Source organism: Notamacropus eugenii, chromosome 7 (assembly GCF_028372415.1).
Source record: "Notamacropus eugenii isolate mMacEug1 chromosome 7, mMacEug1.pri_v2, whole genome shotgun sequence".
Lineage (NCBI taxonomy): Eukaryota > Metazoa > Chordata > Mammalia > Diprotodontia > Macropodidae > Notamacropus > Notamacropus eugenii.
In genome coordinates, this window is record NC_092878.1 from 52,518,946 (window position 1) to 52,537,023 (window position 18,078).

The window sequence follows — 18,078 nt, forward strand, 5'->3', positions numbered from 1 at the left end:
TCAATCTGACAACATTCCAGTGCAATGGACTGTGATGGGTCACTGTGACATACATTACCTGGAAGGTGAGTCCCTCTATGTTCACCATCTCACCCAGCCAGGAAAGGGCAGCATTGATAAAGGCTAACACAGCCAAGAAGGCGATGAGGTTGACAGCAATGTTAGCAATGAGTCCTATAGAGTCTGCAGCTCCACTGCTGGCGGCTTCTAGAAGGTTGTTCTGATCACTGTGATTGTCATCAAAGATAACAGGCGAAAAAGAACAGTTGGCAACTCTGTGTGTGTGTGTGTGTGTGTGTGTGTATGTGTGTGTGTGTGTGTGTGTGTGTGTGTGTGTGTGTGTGTGTGTCTGGTGGGGGGTTACACTCAGAGGAAGTAGCTTTGAATTTGCTCCATGGAGGACAGGGGCGCTCAGAAACCTCCTCAGTGAAACTGACTCTGAGCTACTGTCAGAATTAAGTGTTACAAAACCAATCAATCTACAAATATTTAATAAGCATCTACTCTGCTGAACTTCATAGACAACAGGCCAGAGGATATGCCAATGTTAGGAAAGGAGACAGAATTATTTGGAAACAGTGTAGGGGAAGGGAAGAGCAGACTCTTCTTACCATGGCACCTCAGCCAGATGAGACATGGAACCCCATTTCACAGCTCTCTTCTGCCTCTGTACATGGCCCCTACCCCACAATCTCCCATGTAATGTGTTTCGTTGAACTCACCCATGGGAGACTTTTACTCCTTCCTTATTCTTGAACTTGGATTCTTCCACTTCAGGGTAGACGAGCTTGGACAAGGCAAGAACACAAGGAGCAGCCATCACAGAAGCAGAAACCAAGGATGCAGGATCAATCTAAAAGGTCAGATCTCAAGGTCAGTGAGTGTTCAGGAACCGAGACTGCCTGACAATTGATGCCAAGGATTTCCCTGTGGCCAGGGCATATTGTTACCTACAAATAAACTGAAAACAACCAAGAAACATGGCAGAAGGGAACCTAGCATGATAATGATGACAAAAAAACAAAAATAATAATTCACATTTTGAAAGCTCTTCAAGGTTTGGCGAGCACTTGCCTCCCAAGAACCTTATGAAGTAGGTATTGAAAATGTTATTATCCCCATTGACTGCTAGGCCATAGAAGAAGAAGAACCATGGTATATTGAGAGGGTAGTATTTGGGGTACAAGAAGACAATCTCTTGTCCATGATGACATATTCTTTGGGTTATCATACTCAGGAGAGAATCAAAGTCCTCCCAGTACATCAAGACTCAAGTTTGAAATGCTTGTTCTATAATATGTGTTCATTTCTGAATTCCTGCTAGCTGATTACACCCATACAGGAAAGTCTTAGGACCTTGAAGCACCTTAGCTGAAGCTCCCTAGGGCCCAGGCATACACCATAAATGGAAAGAGCAGGAGGAGCCTGAAACCAGAAAAGCTCCTCGAGGAATTTCTGTGGGGAATGGCTACTGCCTCTGTGAAAGACAGCATGGCATTCTGGTTCATGCAGGGGCTAAGTGATCAATGCCTACCCCAAAAGAGATGTAGGCTCCCAACACAGAGCCTGAAATGGTAGCGAAACCTCCAGTCATAACAGCATGGACTTCTGAGGATGTCATGTCTGGCAGGTATGGCCGAATCAGTAGAGGGGCCTCAGTCTGGAAAGAAGAAAAAGTGAGTTGGGCTTGGACACATGAGTGTCTCCAAACACCATCATCCTCATTACTCTGCCCAAGACACAGAATGTATTCCCCCAAGGAGGAAGCTCTTTAAGGTTTATAAAGCACTTTCCTCCCAACAACTCTGTGAAGCAGATATTCCAAGTGTTATTATCCCTACTGACCTAGAAACAGAAACAATGGTATGTTGAGAGGGCAGTGTTTGGGATGTAAGGAAGAGGAAGACAATCTCTTATTCATAGATTAATTATTCCTTGAGTTTTCCTTCATTGGCTCACTATGCTGAGAAAAGAATGGATGATGGATGCAGATCTAGGAATCACTTACCCTTCTCTTCTCCTACCTCTCTATGTCAGTGTCATTTATTGTGGCATTTAATGAGCATGGCACTTTTAAAAGAGCAAATAATTTGGATTAGGAATTTGCACCTTGGTTCAAATCCCACCTTTTCCATTTACTCCCTGTGTGACCCGGGGCAAGGCATTTAACCTCCTCAGACTTCAGTTTCTCCATCTGTAAAATAAGGGAGTTGCACTAGATAGTCCCTAAGGTTCTTACTACCTCTAAATCTCTGATTCCATAAACCCATGATCTTATGCTGCCTTAGATTGTTAGGGGATGTTCAGAGTCCTCAGTGAAACTGACTCTGAAGCAGTATCAGAAATCAGTTCTACAGGACCAATCAATCAATCAATTATCATCTGTTCCTATACTGCTAAGTTATAAGCTCCTAAATGAACAAACTATTTTTCCTATTTCTTCTGTGCCTTCTGAGCACACTGCATCTAACTACAAACTAGGCATTTAATAAATATTCTTTGGATGTTGAGTGAATTATAGACCTACAGCCAAGGTCTATCTTGTCATTAACTCTCGGCCATTTGATGAGACACTAGTCCTATTATCCAGTTATGCGGTCAGAAGCATGTATAGAACACCAACTGTATACTGATATTTCTAAGACATTGAGGGAGGGAGAAACACAGTTCCTGTGATGAATGAAGCATATAAATCCTTGTGGAAGAAAAGGAAGGAGGAACAGAAGGAGAGAAGACTTAGTCATGAATGATTAGAAAGTTTGGACAAATATAAAAGTTTGTAAATAAATAATAAATGAATAAACAAATAAGCATAGAAATAACCTATGAAAACTCACATACTCTTTTTGTTCTACTTGACACAAGTAATTTGAGGATGGGTGGAAACTAAAACTCAGCAGAGATATTCATGGATATAGGGAAATGGAAATCGACAGAAAAATATGATAGAGGTCATAAGGAAGCCTTCATCATCAATATTCCCCTTGAAAACAGCAAGACAAACACTAGAAAAAAGAAAAGAATCATAACTTTCAAAATAAAATGTAAAAATCCACCAAAACTTGATGTACCAAAGAAAAGCTCTGAATGACAAAATACAAGGTGTCCAATAAGTGAAGTCTCTTAAAATTAAAGCAGACTTAAAGCTTGTCTAAAACTTTAAGGATATCCTGTATTATAAAAACGAGAATAAGAGTATGTAGCTATCAGTCACTTTTTACTAAGTACCTTCAAGGTGAGAGGCAAGATGAGTAAGTTGGGGAGCAGCTAGCATCCTACTAGGGGCTCCACTCATTTTGTTCATCCTACCATTGTAAAGAGCTCCCTTGCATTGGTTGCATATTTTCATTGCTTGACTTTAAAATTCAAGTTTTGTGTTGAAATTATGTCCCCAAAAAGTAGTGCAAGTACATTGGTTCTAAGTGAAAGCATGCCAGAGTCAGTGATTCGACTTAGTGAGAACATAAAAGTGGGAGATAAACTTCATGCTGGAATGACTGTGGCTACTGTCCATCATAAGTTTAGAGTTAATGAATCAATGATTCTTTATATCCACAAAAAAGACAAAAGTGTTCCTAAATGTGTGAGAATCCCTTCCAGAAAGTGCTAACATAAAGGCTGAAATGCATGATGAGGGGATTGAAAAAAATGAAAAAGGGACTAAGTTTGTGGCTAAATGAAATGATGAAAGAATGAATAAGAGTAGCCAATACAGCAAGCACCCACTTGAAAGCCCAACAAGTTTATAAGCATGTTACAATAGCCCAAGAAAATAAGAATCTTTTTGTGTAAGCTAGCCTGGGGTGGGTATATTGTTTTAAGTTATGGAATGGTTTAACAAATGTGAAACTTTCTAGGAAAGCTAGTGGTGATGAAACAGTGAGGTCAAATGTTGAACCAAGTGTGGGTCTAGTGCACACCTCTGGAGGCAAAGGTCCAAGGATATGGGAGAAGATGTCTCTGACATCTTGCAGGAGAAAATCCCAGGAGCTGATGAACGAGGAGTTAGAGGAGTTGACTCTGGAAGTTTTTCAGGACAGCAAGGACGATGATAATGAACTAGCTTCCAAGATTGTGTCATTCACAATTTCCAAGCTTAAATGGGAGGTTGGCATAATCAACCAGCTGGCTAGAGACATCGAAGCTGCTGATGCTGGCACTGATTGCAGTCTCAACACTAAACATGAACTCGCCTCAGCTATGCTCCCATACTCTCAAATCCTCAAAGATCTCAAAGAGCCCCTGAATCAGACATAGCTGATGGACCATTTAACTTGGAGAGTTCTTTACACTCTCCAATGCCATCCATAGGCCATAAAAGATGTCAGAAGTGATGTTGAGAGCTCTGTCTTCTGACACCAGTAAGTAAAGTGCCATCAACTTCTCCCTTGCTTTTCAGAAGTAAGGTTTTATTGTAAAGAATTGTATGCAGGCAAGTATATTTTCAGCTATCTCTAGAGGAAGATTACAGTTGTTGGTGGTCACAGGAACTTAACCCCTTATTTCCCATAGCTTCAATTTATCATCATTCATGTTGTTAACTTTCCTACTGTTTTCTAGCAATGGCACTCCCATGAAAGTTGAGGATTGACTGCATTAATGGCAGACCAGTATGGGGGCCAGCCTTTTCTCTCTTCCCATTACCCATCCCTCTGTTCCTGGGGCTAAAGGAATAAAAATGATACTTAAGCCAGGAAGTGCTTTGAGAGTCCTGGGATAGAAAGAAGTCAAGGTATTCTCTAGCCATTCTGCCTAAGGAAGTCGAGAATCTGACTGAAGAACATCAAACTGTATGTCAAACTATGACTATATTGAAACCAAGAGGTTATGTGTTGCTTACCATACCCACAAATATGTTCCCTGCCACACTCACGGTCTCTGGGGCTGTGGTACCCAAGGTAATTTGCAAAATCCAAGCAATCTAAGAAAGAAAAAAAAAGGAACATATCATAGTAATACACCCTCATTTCACAGATGAGGACATTAGGACCCAGAAAGATCAAAGGTTGTTATGACAATAAAAAAAATAACCCTAAGTAAACCACTTTAAAAACTTTGAAGTTCATATAAATTGTGAGTTATTATTGTGTGTTGGGGAGGGGAGGACAGATTTGTTCAATTACATGAATCAGGCACATTCTTTATTGGGAATACCTGAAGCTTAAAATAACAGAAAAAGTCAATTGAATAAAAGAATGTATTTCTTTTTAAAAATTAATTTAATAGAGCAGCCTAATTTACTGAAATTGGTCCTGGTGCTACTTAGAAGGATATAACACTGAATTGTACTTCAGCTATTTGTGTGTGTGTGTGTTTGTGTGTGTGTGTGTGCGCATGCATATGTATTTATGTGTATAGACACAGCTATACCCCAGACTTGAGTACTTTCTAAAGCATTTCAGCCCTGAGACTTCACCTGTTTGGATTCCAAAGATCACAAAGAATGGGTTATCTCATGACCTGAGTAGGAACAGAACCCACCTTTACAATCACCCACTGCATGATTCCCAGGTAGTAGAGGATGGACATCACACAGCTAAAGAAGACAATGATTGGTAAGACCTAGAAGGAGAATGGCAAGATGTATTTAAGAGAGGAGATATGGTATTTAGATCTCATTCCTACACCTTTACACAGATAACTCCCCTTCACTTACATTACAGTCATGTCCAGTCAAAATAGCCAAATTGTTGCCCCCAGGACATGGCATTCCATCACCCTTTAAAGGGCCTTTGCACAGGTAGACCCCCACACCTAGAATGCACTCAGCTCTATCTCTTTGAATCCTCATTTGCCTCAAAGCTTAGGTCAAGGGTCACATTTTAAATGAAACCTTTACTGATTCCACCCAGTTGTATGTCATTCTCTACCCCCATGACCATTTACTCGTTTTCCTTTTGTTATTTATTTCTTTGTAGACTTAGAGATGTTCCTTTTGTGTCCTCTGATAGAATATAAATTCCTTGAGGGCAGAGACTGTTTCATTTTGGTCTTTATAGCTAAGCACCTACTACAATATCTGGAACACAGGTACAACATTTGATTAATGAATGTTTGCTGATTGAATGATTGATTATGTGATGACTGTATGCCACACCACCTTAGGAGGTCAAAGCACCCTGGGAACACTAGGTCCAATACAGTGCCCAGCACAGAGCAAATTCTCAATGACTATTAAATACAAGCTAATTTAGGAGGAAAGTGAAACCATACCAAACTGACTTGAACCTTACTTTCCACCAAAAGTGAATCTAGTTTCTGAAGGTGATAGCCATCAAAGGAAACCCAAGGGTGCCATTCCACATTTTGTCTTTCCTCTTCCTCTGCCCCCACTCCCCCACCCCAGGACTTTCCCTCAGTCCAAAAGTCTTATGGGATGCAGCCCTTTCCCACTCTTGCTGCTTGAGTTCCTTCTAGATTTCAATGAGATGGAAGTTAACAACTCTATCTCTTCCAGTGACATGGAAGATCTCCAGGCCTTGCCTCCTGCCCTTGTCCTTCCCTCCCAAGGTCCTCCAGGTCTTACCGATGCTCTGCTTCCATACCACGTAGTCCCCTAAAGACACCTGGGCCTTGCCATTCACCGTGCTATACTCTTGTGTAGCTCAGCTGTGTTTTGTCTTATCTCTCCCATCTGGAGAGTAGACTTTCTAGATAGCAAAGACTGTCTCACTTTTCCTGTCTATGTTTTGCTCACTGCTTGGAGCAGAATGAGAACTTAGTCAATGAGGAATTAAGATCCTTGCTATTTTTTGTACCTATTGAAATTCAATTAAGATCACATTGCCAGATTGTCTTGGCAAGCCTGACTTCATAGGACAGCCCATCAGTTCACTTTCTTCACTGTGAGAGCTTAGATATGGCCAAAACTAAAACCAGTTGTGAAAAGCCATTTTCCCACCACACACACACATATGCACATGCACACAACACACATAGGTGCACACACACATGCACATACATGCACGCATACATGTACACACACTAACGCACACACAGTCACACACACACTCTGGCTCAGTCACTATCCACTTACTACCCATTTCTAGCCACAAAGATAGGTGTTACCTGAAAGGCAAAAACATTACTGATGAGAACATTCCCAAAGACAAAACTGGAGCCAGCCACTGTGTAACTGATGAAAACCTAAAGGGAAAGAAAAACAAGGCAAAAGGAGGAAGAGTCGAGAGACAAAACATGAATCATACCCACCACTAACCTCTGTTTCTGCTCATGGGTCACACAATTGGGAGGCTTATTGTGGTGACTCAAAGCAGGGTCCAGTCAAGGCCTGTGACAATGTTAATAATCCCCCTTACTGTGGCATGCATACAACATCCAAACATTGCTATTGGACATTACAATGGTGTCACCTCTGAAACTATTAGGAATCTGGTATGCGGTTGGCTGCCTTTCAGGGATGTGTCCAGTGATCACCAGTCTGATGTTATGGACTCATGCTCTCTGGCCAGGACACACATGCTGTAGGTCACCTGTCTAGCTACCAAGTACAATGAGTTTTCCTTTCTAGGGCTTTTGGTGAAGTATCAGGTTCTGAGTTCCATGGTAAAACAATCCACATCCAAAGAGTAAAATAGATCTCACTGACTCCTAACTGGTCCTGCCATTTCTAGATCTGAGCCAGTGACCTCTGTCCTTGGCATAGGGAGGGAGTAAAAAAAAATTCTCCCAGTGTATCTTGACTTTCCTGATTAGAATTGTTTGGTGTGTTTTTTGTTTCTTGTGGAGGGGCTGTGTTGGAATATCTAAGCAAAAATGTTGGCTCTTACTCCACCATCTTGGCTCTGCCTTTCTCCTTGTCTATCTCATGGCCTTATTCATAATTCATTTACAAACTCCCTATGTGTTTGGATCTCCTCCTTTGAGATCTTTCCCTGGTACTCAGGATAGGATCTGAATTTCCCTTTCTCCCTTCTCTCAACCCCTCTCTTTCCAGAATCCTGAGGCACAATACAACCTAAAGCTCAACTTCCCATACCTGAACCTGTTGACCAAGCCATTGAAATGCAGTAAATCCAGGATCAGTTCGGATAACCAAGATGCCAAGAGCAAAGTCCAGCATAAGACCCCAAAACACAGTCCTCCAGGACACCTGGGTTTAAGAAATGGCAGTTAAATGGCACAATGAAAAGAGATGGGACCTAAGTATGAATCCTTCCTGAGATACTTAGTAGCGATATGACCCTGGGCAATACCTCCCTGTCTCAGTTTGCCCATCTGCAAAATGGAGATGACAACATAATTTTCCCCTTATTATCTAGGTCCCTATCCCAGAATCACAGAACTTGAGAGTTTGAGGGAACCCCAACAGGCATCTACTCTAATTCCTACACAAAAGGAATCTACACCACAACATGCTCAAGTGGTCATCCAGCCTCTACCTGAAGATCTCCAAGAAAGGGGAACCACCTCTTAAGAGAGCCCATCATACCTGTATATCATTTCAAATGTCATAGCTGATCCATTACTGGAGGCAACCTGAGATTTTAGATACAGTCTGAGGACCTGCTAGCAGTCTAATGCCATGCAGAAAAGCACAGAGGTAACTAACCTGAATAATTTCAGAAATCATGGTTAATGGTTAGGTGACACCCATCCAGAGCCTCTGGGATCCCTGGAACTATTCCCTGGGCTTGAATTGGGGTCATTCCAGAACCAGGCATTCTAAGAGTTTATAAGACAACTTTTAAAAAGAAAGTTTTGCTAAGTTTGCATGATAAAATTACACTTCTGCTATTTCACAAGTATATACAAATTGTACTTAGTGATAGACAGTATGAAAATCTACTGTCCTTTAGGAATCTAGCCAGAAAGATTCTGCTCATGCCATATGCTGTTTTATTAAACATAGAGTTTTCTGGTCCATGCATTTGACTTGACTGATTTGTTTTCTAAATTCTTAAGCACTCCCAAATACTTAAGTCTTCCTGGCTCCTCCTGATCAAAAAAGAACAGGACTGGATTCAGTAAGGCTCCCTGGCATTGCTTATCTCCCTGCTGACTCCCCACCTCACACCAACATATTTATTAATTCAGTATTGGATCTATGGGTAAATAGTCAGAGTTCACATCACCTTCCTGGTAGCCACCTGAAGGGCCTCCCAGTGATTAAATAGGAAGTCATTGGGGGAGCTTTCTTAGCCTTATATATAAACCCAAGACTTACTGCAAAATGGTTTTTGGAGCAGGCAAAGAGAATGATAAGGAACATACAGATTCCAGCAAAAGAAATGAGCTGCTTTGGCTTTTGAGCAGTGTCGAGGACCAGCCACAGGAAGAGGCCGACCAAGGCAACCACCATTAGACCCCTAAAAAGAGAAAGTAAGAGAGGCTAGTATTCACTTGAATAGCTGAGAGATAAAAGGGTATCACAGGCACAGTAGTGAAGTCTTAAACATAATTATTCTCAACGAAAACCCACTATAATCAGCAAATAAAAACCATTTCCAGAATTGTTGGTGAAACACAATTTAGAGATGTGTAATAATTTCTCACAATTACTAATAATACTTTTTTGAAGGGGCCTGTGGTTTCACTGGTATGGGGAAATGAGAGTGTAGAAACTCCATCTGCCAGTGCAACTTGGTAACTTGACTGTAATGTACAATCTTAGAGAGTTGCCCCAGATATTGAGAGCATGCTTCCCCATGGTCGTACAAGTCAGTAAGTGGCATGGGCAAACCTTGAACTCCGGTCTTCCTGACTCCAAAGCAGTCCCTTTTCCATGCTTCTTATTCCAATGGGATAACATGTAATACATTTGACCGACTTGAAAGTACAAACATAGATGACAGCTATAGCATTATTATTACTATTTCAAACACTAATAATACTAGCTGACACATAGGATGCCTTCAGGTTTACACATCCCTTGGTGCACATTATCTTATTTAACCTAATGGAAAAATTCTCTCTTTCCCTGGATCTGCTATAATGCCACCTACCTCAGGGACTCAGAGTGGAGTTGAAAGGATCATTGATTTAGAAGTGGAAGGGGTCTTTGACGTCATCTAGTTTAATTTCCTCATTTTACAGATAGGAAACTGAGGTCAAGAGAAATGTAAGTGCTTTGCCCAGGATCACATAGGTTATAATCTTCAGAGCCAGCATTCAAACCACATACTCTGATTTCAAATCATCACCCTTTCTACTGTATCATAGTTTCTCCCAATGATGGATTTATGTAGATTCAGGCTACTATAAATTCTCACTGGCCCCTTATCCCTGGGCTTTCCATTGAACAACTTTAAAAGGATAGGGAATATCCAAAAAGAGGAGGAGTCTCAGAGTTTGCACATTACCCTTTCAAAAGACCACAAATATATTGTTGGAAATGATGTCCCATTCCTCAGTGGCTAAGCAGTAAGTCTGCTGCTAGAAATTCTAGAATTGTAAAGGGCAGATCTGTCAGCACTCTCAATAGTCCCAGGAAGTCTGTGCATATGATGCAGGAATATGGGCAAGATATGGAAGTTCTGGACCAGGATGAAAGTAGCACAGAAAACAGAGTAATGATCTATCCAAAGGTTTTCTCTTCATTGTCTAATTACTTCATTGCATTGGATTGTCATTTCTCTGATTCCTGATATGGACATTGGAATGGTGAGCCAATTTATTTCCTTCCCTGAAATATCATTAGATCCTTCAGGCATGCTAACCTACATGGATGCAAGGGGCAGGGCTAAACCCAATGACCCCAGTGAATCCACCAATAATCTCTCATAGGATAGAGAGAGAGAGAGAGAGAGAGAGAGAGAGAGAGAGAGAGAGAGAGAGAGAGAGAGAGAGAGAGAGAGAGAGATAGAGACAGAGAGAGACAGAGAGACAGAGAGAGACAGAGAGACAGAGACAAAGAGAGAGAGAGAAAGAGAGACAGAGACACAGAGAGACAGAGACAGACACAGAGACCAAGACAGAGAGAGATAGAGAGAGACAGAGAGAGAAAGAAGACAAAGCAGAGGTGGAACAGAATTCCATAATCTGTAGTAATAGAATCTCAAAGATAACAAAACTGTGGGGCAACTGGCCATTGGAGCTCTCTTCTCACTCACCATTTTAGCCAAAGCCTCAGCTGAGAATTTCCAAAGGGCTTCCCATATCTCAACAGTTTCTGCCCAAAATGCCTTTTAATGAGACTGTAAGCCAAGAAGAAGAGGCCCAAACAGGTGAGGACAAACAAAGCCAGGGCTCTCTGGAAATCCAGGATACAGGCTGCCAGGAGGTAGGCAGCATAGGCTAAAGAAAATTCAAAGAGAAAAGGATAAAGGTCAGGGAATGGACTTGAAAGGGGCAACTAGAACATCTGCCATCAGTCTGAAGGATCTGAGCAAGAAAGACCCACAGTGAATCTCTCAAGTTCAGCCTAGTCCTTGGCATCACACAGCCTTTGACCTAAGCTGAATTGCTCAGATATCTGTAATTTTCTTTCCTTCTTTAAAAGTGTTATTTTATTCAATCAAAAAAAGGGGTCCTTTCGCCCTCTTATCTCATCCCTTCCCCTAAATGAGAATTTTAAAATGTTGTTACAAACAAGTTTCATCAAGCACACAAACTTCTGCATTGATCATGTCTGAAAGAAAAAATATATAAATACACGTTCATGCATATATGTCTCATTGTGCACTTCAAGTGTAGGACGTTGGTAGTATGTTTCATCATGAATCCTCTGAAATCATGTTTGAACATTACACTGATCGAAGTCCTTAAATATTTCAAAGTTGTTTGTCTTTACCATATTGTTGTCCTTGTATAAACTGATCTCCGGGACCTGCTCACTTCACTCTGTATCACTTCACACAAGTTTCTCTGAAAACATCCTTTTCACTGTATCATTTATTGCCCAAGTGATGGACAAGGTTCAGTGACTTGCCCAGGGCCATGTCACTATCAAGTATGGGAGATGGGCTTTGACCACAAGTCTAGTGCCTGTCCCCTATGACATACTGCCTCTCAACATTGGAGGTCATCTGTTTCCCAGAGGAAAAACTGAGGCCTTTACAATTTCTTCTTTGGAGCCCACCCTGCCTTGAGCAAGTTGATGATTCTTTGATGTTTCTTTCTCATTTTTCTTTCTTTTTTAAAAAAATTTTCTCACTTAAGCCAATAAGACATGATTTTAACATAGCCTATTAGGTTTTTTTGATAGCAAAAACAAAATAAAAATTCTAAAACTCTACCACCCACTGATGCAGCAGCCATCATAATAACTAGTATTTACATAATATTTCAAGATTTTCTTGGGCAGCTAAGTGGTGAAATAGATAGTGTGCTGAGCCTGGAGTCAGGAACACCTGAATTCAAATCTAGCCTCAGACACTTTCTAGCTGTGTGACCCTAGACAAGTCACTTAACCCTGTTTGCCTCAGTTTCCTCATCTGGAAAATGATCTGGAGAAGGAAATGGCAAACTACTTCAGTATCTTTGCCACAAACAACCAAATGGGATCACATAGAGTCAGAGATGACCTTAACAACTGAACAACAACAAAAAGAGCAAAGAGTCTATTTGTACCAAAAATAGTTATAGCAGTTGTTTTTCTAGTGACAAAGAATTAAAAATTGAAGGGACATCCATCAATTAGGGAATGGCTGAACAAGTTATGATTATGTGTATATATATATATACATATGATTAAAATAGAATATTATTGTGCTACAAGAAGTGACAGGCGGGCTGATTTAAAAAAAAAATGGGAAAGACTTATATGAACAGATGCAAAGTGAAGTGAGCAGAACCAGTAGAACATTAGACACAGTGAGAGCAATACTGTATGATGATCAGTTGCGAAAGACTTAGCTCTTCTCAGCAATACAATGATCTAAGACAATACCAAAGGACTCAGAATGAAAAATGCTGTCCACATTCAGAGAAATAATTGGTGGAGTATGAATGCAGATCAAAGCATATTATTTTTTATTTTCTGTATATTTATTTTGTAGGAATTTTTTGTTGGTTCTGTTTCTTAAATGTGACTAATATGGCAATAGTTTTTGCATGATTGAACATATATAACCTATATCAAATTGCTTACTGACTCAGGGAACAGTGATATAAGGGAGGGAGAGAGAAAAATGTGGAAATTGAAATTTTAAAAAATGAACATTAAAAATTGTTTTGACATGTAATTGGGAAAAAATAAAATATTATTGGGGAAAAAAGAGAAATGTGCAAAGTGATGGATAGCTTACTGATCTGGAAAAGTAGCACAATGGACAAAGCTGGGTTCTGGCACATGGCCATTTTCTCCTTCACTTCCTTCCCTTCTTCTTCTTCCTCCTTCTTTCCTTTCTCTTCTCCCAGGCCAGCTTAGCCTTGTCCAGGACAGCCCATCCCACTCTGGCTCTGAGGGACAACCAGAGACCTCTGTTAAAGTTGGGGAAAAGGAAACCACTTTTTGTGTCATAAAGATGCCTCCTAAATTTGATTAACCCCAAATTGAAGAGGATGTTACTAGAACCATGAAAAGTAAAGGAAAATATTTTTTGGAAGAAGATTCAGATGGAGAAGAGGACTTTTTTTTTCCTAAGGGGTCCATGCAGATCAAGATTTGGATCTGAAAATGACAAAGTTAGGCATGTATAAGATCAGGTGCAAATAACTGGTGTCATTCAGGAAATATTCCAAGAGTATTAAAAAAGAGAAGGGACTGGATGAGCTGCAAGACAAATCATAAAGTTAAAAGATAATGCAACAGTTCTTAGTAACAGATCTAAACAGCCTTGAAGACAAATGTGGTGGCAGGAGGCAAAATGAGGGCCATTTAGTTTTGGCTGGTGATTATAATTTTTATTGTCCTGAAATATCAGGTTGATTAGTTGACCAGAGAACTTCACTACAATTCTGGGACAGTTAAAAAAAGAAGATTGCTGGAAAATTTAATGAAATATGTATACAGTTTTCAAAAGCTTTTTTCTCAAAAAGTAAAAGAAGGAAAGTGTTCAGTTCATGTTGGAGCACTAAGTTTGTAACTAATATCCTCTCATTCAACAAAATGGGCTTTTATTAATTTATTTCAAAAACAGAAGCATCTATTTTGCAAGTTCTATGAACCTAATCTGAAATAAGATATTTCCTAATACACTATTTACCTATATAGCTAACTTTGGGTGATGATATATACAACTTAACATATTTTTTATACTGTAAACAAAAGAAGTAGGGATTTCTTGCATCAAGTTCAGCAACAGGGTAGGAGGTCAGAAGCATATAGAGAGAGACGGAATGTTATATAAAAAGGGATGGCCACCATTCAGTAAATGATCTCAAAATGTATAATTTTTGTCATGTAAAAAATTAGATTTTGGAAATGGTTTCTATATGTTTTGTTGTTGATGTTGGTCAGTTGTTTCAGTCATGTCTGACTTATCATGATTGGCAAGGTTTTATTGGCAGCTACACCAGAGTGACTTATCACTTTCTGCTCTAGCTCATTTTACAGACAAGGAACTAAGGCAAATAGGGTTAAGTGACTTGCCCATATAGTTATGGAGAACTAATGTTTTCCAACATTAGTGCTTTCAACTAAAGTGACTTAAGACATTCTGCAAACCTTAAAAGAATATTTCAGAGTATTTTGTATATATTCATTGACTTGAGCCTCACAACATCCCTGTGTGTTATAGGGGGTATTATTCCCATAAGCAGACCTAGAGCAGTTAAGGCACTTGCCCAGGATCACAGAGATAAGAAGTTTCTGAGGAGGGATTTTAATTCAGGTCTTCTTGAGTCCAGACACAGCACTCTATCCACTGTACCACCTAGCACCATGTTTTATAGTGATACAGCACCAATCCCACAGTGATTTCATCTCTCACTTCTCAATATTTGAAGAAAAACTTCACTCAGAATGTCTTACCTGTACATAAGAGGCCCAAGAGGATTTGCCGGAACAACTGGGCATGAGTTCTGTAGAACTGTCTTGCCTTGGCGAAAGTCTGCTGGCTCCCCCTTATTAAAGACCAAAGAGCAAGCAAGTAAAATTACCTCAGCTCCTTCTCAAGAGCTCCTACACTCCCAACCCAGGAGGGACACCTTGGTTCCAGGCAGAACCTGTCCTTGTTCAGTGGATTCACTCAAAAGATGATGGTCTTTGGTATGAGGAAAACTGACTTTGTGTGTGTCCAATCTACCCTTTCTGGGCCCCAAACAACAACAAACTTCATCTCACCCTGGACCCTGTGGTATCCCAGATTATCCCTGATGCCTCAGAATATGGAATAGGTTTATTCTGCCTCTTTCAAACAAGGTTTTCACTCATTGGTGTCCCCTACGGTCACTAAATGCAGAGTAGTTACATTCTGAAGTGGGGGAAAGTAAAGGTCTCCCAAGAAGCCCTTCTGGGCTTTCTTCCCCCCAGAGACACACCCTGGAACAATCCACCAGAAATGTGTTTACAGACTGGAAAAGTCCAGTGAGGGAGGGGGTTTTCTCTAATTAGCTGGTTTGTAGGGAGGTGCCTAATAGGATGAGGGCTTCAGAATCATCCTATCTCTTCATTGGCCCCTCCTCACTTGTTCCTGATATCTCTGAGCTTCCTTTACACCTGCAAGGCAAAAAGCAAACCTTGTTTCTCTGAGCTCAACTGCTCACTCTTTGAGGATGGTGATTTTTCCAGGGAGAGTTTTTTTGTGGACAGTAGGAGGGTGTCATTCAATTGCTCAGTGTGCCTAGGCAACTAAGGCTGCATCAGTTGAGGGGGAAGTGGCCGAATGTGAAGAGACAGGCATCACAGGATCATAGAAAAAGAGCTAGAAGGGACGTCAAAAGCTCCCTCATTTTACCCTGAATAAACTGACGCTAACTGACTTAACTTGGTCTTGGCCTATGCCTAACTTGCAATAGGGAAGGATCAGAGTCAGCATTTGAACCTAGATACTCATTTCACTATAACAAGCTGCCTTTGAATAGGGGTGAAACCAAAGGTTGCAGAGGGAGAAAGAAATAGTCAGTCAATAAATATTTATCAGTCACCCCTATGTGCCAAGCACTCTTATAAGTGCTGGGTATGCAAAAAGTGGCAAAAGATAGTCCTTATTCTCAAGGAACTCACAATCTGATGAGTGGACAGACCGGAAAAAGAATGAAAAAGAAATAGAGAGGAGAGACAGGCATGAGAGACAGGAAATAGAAGAGAGTGACAGAGATATAGACAGAAGAATAACAGAGAGGAGAGAGGGAGAGGGAGAGACAGAGAGAAACAGAGAGATAGAGAGAAGGTGAGAGAAGAAGAAGAAGAAGAAGAAGAAGAAGAAGAAGAAGATGAAGATGAAGAAGAAGGAGAAGAAGAAGGAGAAGAAGCAGAAGAAGAAGAAGAAGGAGAAGAAAAAGAAGAAGAAGAAGAAGATGAAGAAGAAGGAGAAGAAGAAGGAGAAGAAGAAGAAGAAGAAGAAGAAGAAGAAGAAGAAGAAGAAGGAGAAGGAGAAGAAAGAGAAGAAGAAGAAGAAGAAGAAGAAGAGGAAGGAGAAGGAGGAGAAGCAGGAGGAGGGAGAGAGAGAGAGAGAGAGAGAGAGAGAGAGAGAGAGAGAGAGAGAGAGAGAGAGAGAGAGAAGAGAGAGGATAATCTAGCATTTGCAGTTAAAGTATGAAGGGGCATCCAGGAAATTGGAACCCAGAGGGTTCTTCTAGAGTCTAGATTAGGGAACTGAACCTCTGGGAAGAAAAAAGGTTTGACTTGAAGAAGTATGGATGAAAACAGTAAGTACTAGGATAGCTATGGAAAGTGGCACCTGCTAAGAGAAAACATGTAGAGTTCCAGATCTGACCTCCCACACAGCAATTCCAATTCTGAGGCAATAATAGTGAATTGTCATTGTTCAGATTTGGTCTGTCATCCTTTCTCTGAGGCACCTTCCAGCTCTAAACTGATGCTCACCTGATTCCTGCTCCCCACCCCCCCCAACCTTACCATCCTCTCATCATATTCCTATGGACTCCTTCATTTTGTCAATGTTCCTTCTAAAAAGCAGTGACCATGGAGTAGAAGGATGGACCTGGTCTAGCTGTACCCCCATAGTCCATAAAATACCTGTAAAAATGACTAAACAAATTACAGAGGAGCAGAAGCCACAAAATGAAAAAAGGAAGGAGATTTCCAGCCTACGACAGCCTGGAAGGCCAACAGAAAAGGTCTATCACACAAGGCTCACAGCAGAGTACAGCCCAGCCTTGGCTGGGACAGGAGTGGAGCAAGCTTCAGGGCACAGAATCATGGACAGCAGTTGTGGTTCCCACTTTTCTCAACTCAAAAACACCAGACACCTTCAAAGAAAGCTCTTTCACCTGGGTTGGAAGGGAGTAGGATTTGGCCACAGCCACAGCCCCAGGGTGGTGGCAGCCAGTGCAGCAGCAGCTTCCATTTTTGGAGCACTGGGCCTAAAGACCCTGGGGGAATTGTGCAGATGATCTCTATCTCAGTTCTGAGTGACTGTCCTGGGGGGAGGAGGAGTACAGGCATGGTGGAATTTGTGGAGGCTCTGGAGAGGGAACACCACTCACAGATCCTGGGCAGAAAAGAGTGCTTGTGGTTGCTCAGAGACTAAGGCATAGGACAGAAGAGGACTATACTCCTCTCCCTTGATTGTGCCACCTTGGAGGAACTGAGAACCTCCAAATAAAATATGCAATGTTCTCAGGCCCTGGAAGACCTCAAAAAGGATTTTCAAAATCAGGTAAGAGAGGGGGAAGAAAAACTGAGAAGAAAAATGAGAGCAATGGAAGAAAATCATGAAAAGCAAGTCAAGATCTTGCTAAAGGAAACAAAAAATGCTGAAGAAAGAATCACCTTGGGGGTGGAGCCAAGATGGTGGAGTAGAAAGACGCACATACACTACCTCTGAACCCATTGCCTGCAAAATATCTGTAAAAAAAGAACCACCAGCGAATTGTGGAGCAGCAGAAGCCACAGAACAATGGAGCGGAGGAGATTTCTGCTCCAGAGAGCCTGAAAACCTCTCACAAAAGGTCTCTCATGCCCCGGACCCAGAGCAGAGCCCAACCCTGCCTCAGTGGCGCAGCGTGGAAAGGAGCGGATCTGAGCAGGCTTCAGGGACGGAATCTCCA

General features: G+C 41.2%; 1 protein-coding gene across 1 annotated transcript in view; it reads right to left on the reverse strand.

Annotated features, from left to right (window-relative positions):
* The window catches only part of LOC140513374 (sodium/nucleoside cotransporter 2-like), a 36,164-nt gene that overhangs the window by 12,770 nt on the left and 5,316 nt on the right, over positions 1-18,078 (reverse strand). Inside the window, exons 3-12 of the mRNA XM_072623012.1 lie at positions 14,876-14,967; positions 11,073-11,256; positions 9,188-9,329; positions 8,000-8,113; positions 7,069-7,146; positions 5,482-5,562; positions 4,841-4,921; positions 1,535-1,660; positions 723-853; positions 59-227 (exon numbers count right to left, since the gene is read on the reverse strand). Coding sequence (XP_072479113.1) covers positions 59-227; positions 723-853; positions 1,535-1,660; positions 4,841-4,921; positions 5,482-5,562; positions 7,069-7,146; positions 8,000-8,113; positions 9,188-9,329; positions 11,073-11,256; positions 14,876-14,967 — 1,198 coding nt within the window. The remainder of the gene's footprint in view (positions 1-58; positions 228-722; positions 854-1,534; positions 1,661-4,840; positions 4,922-5,481; positions 5,563-7,068; positions 7,147-7,999; positions 8,114-9,187; positions 9,330-11,072; positions 11,257-14,875; positions 14,968-18,078) is intronic.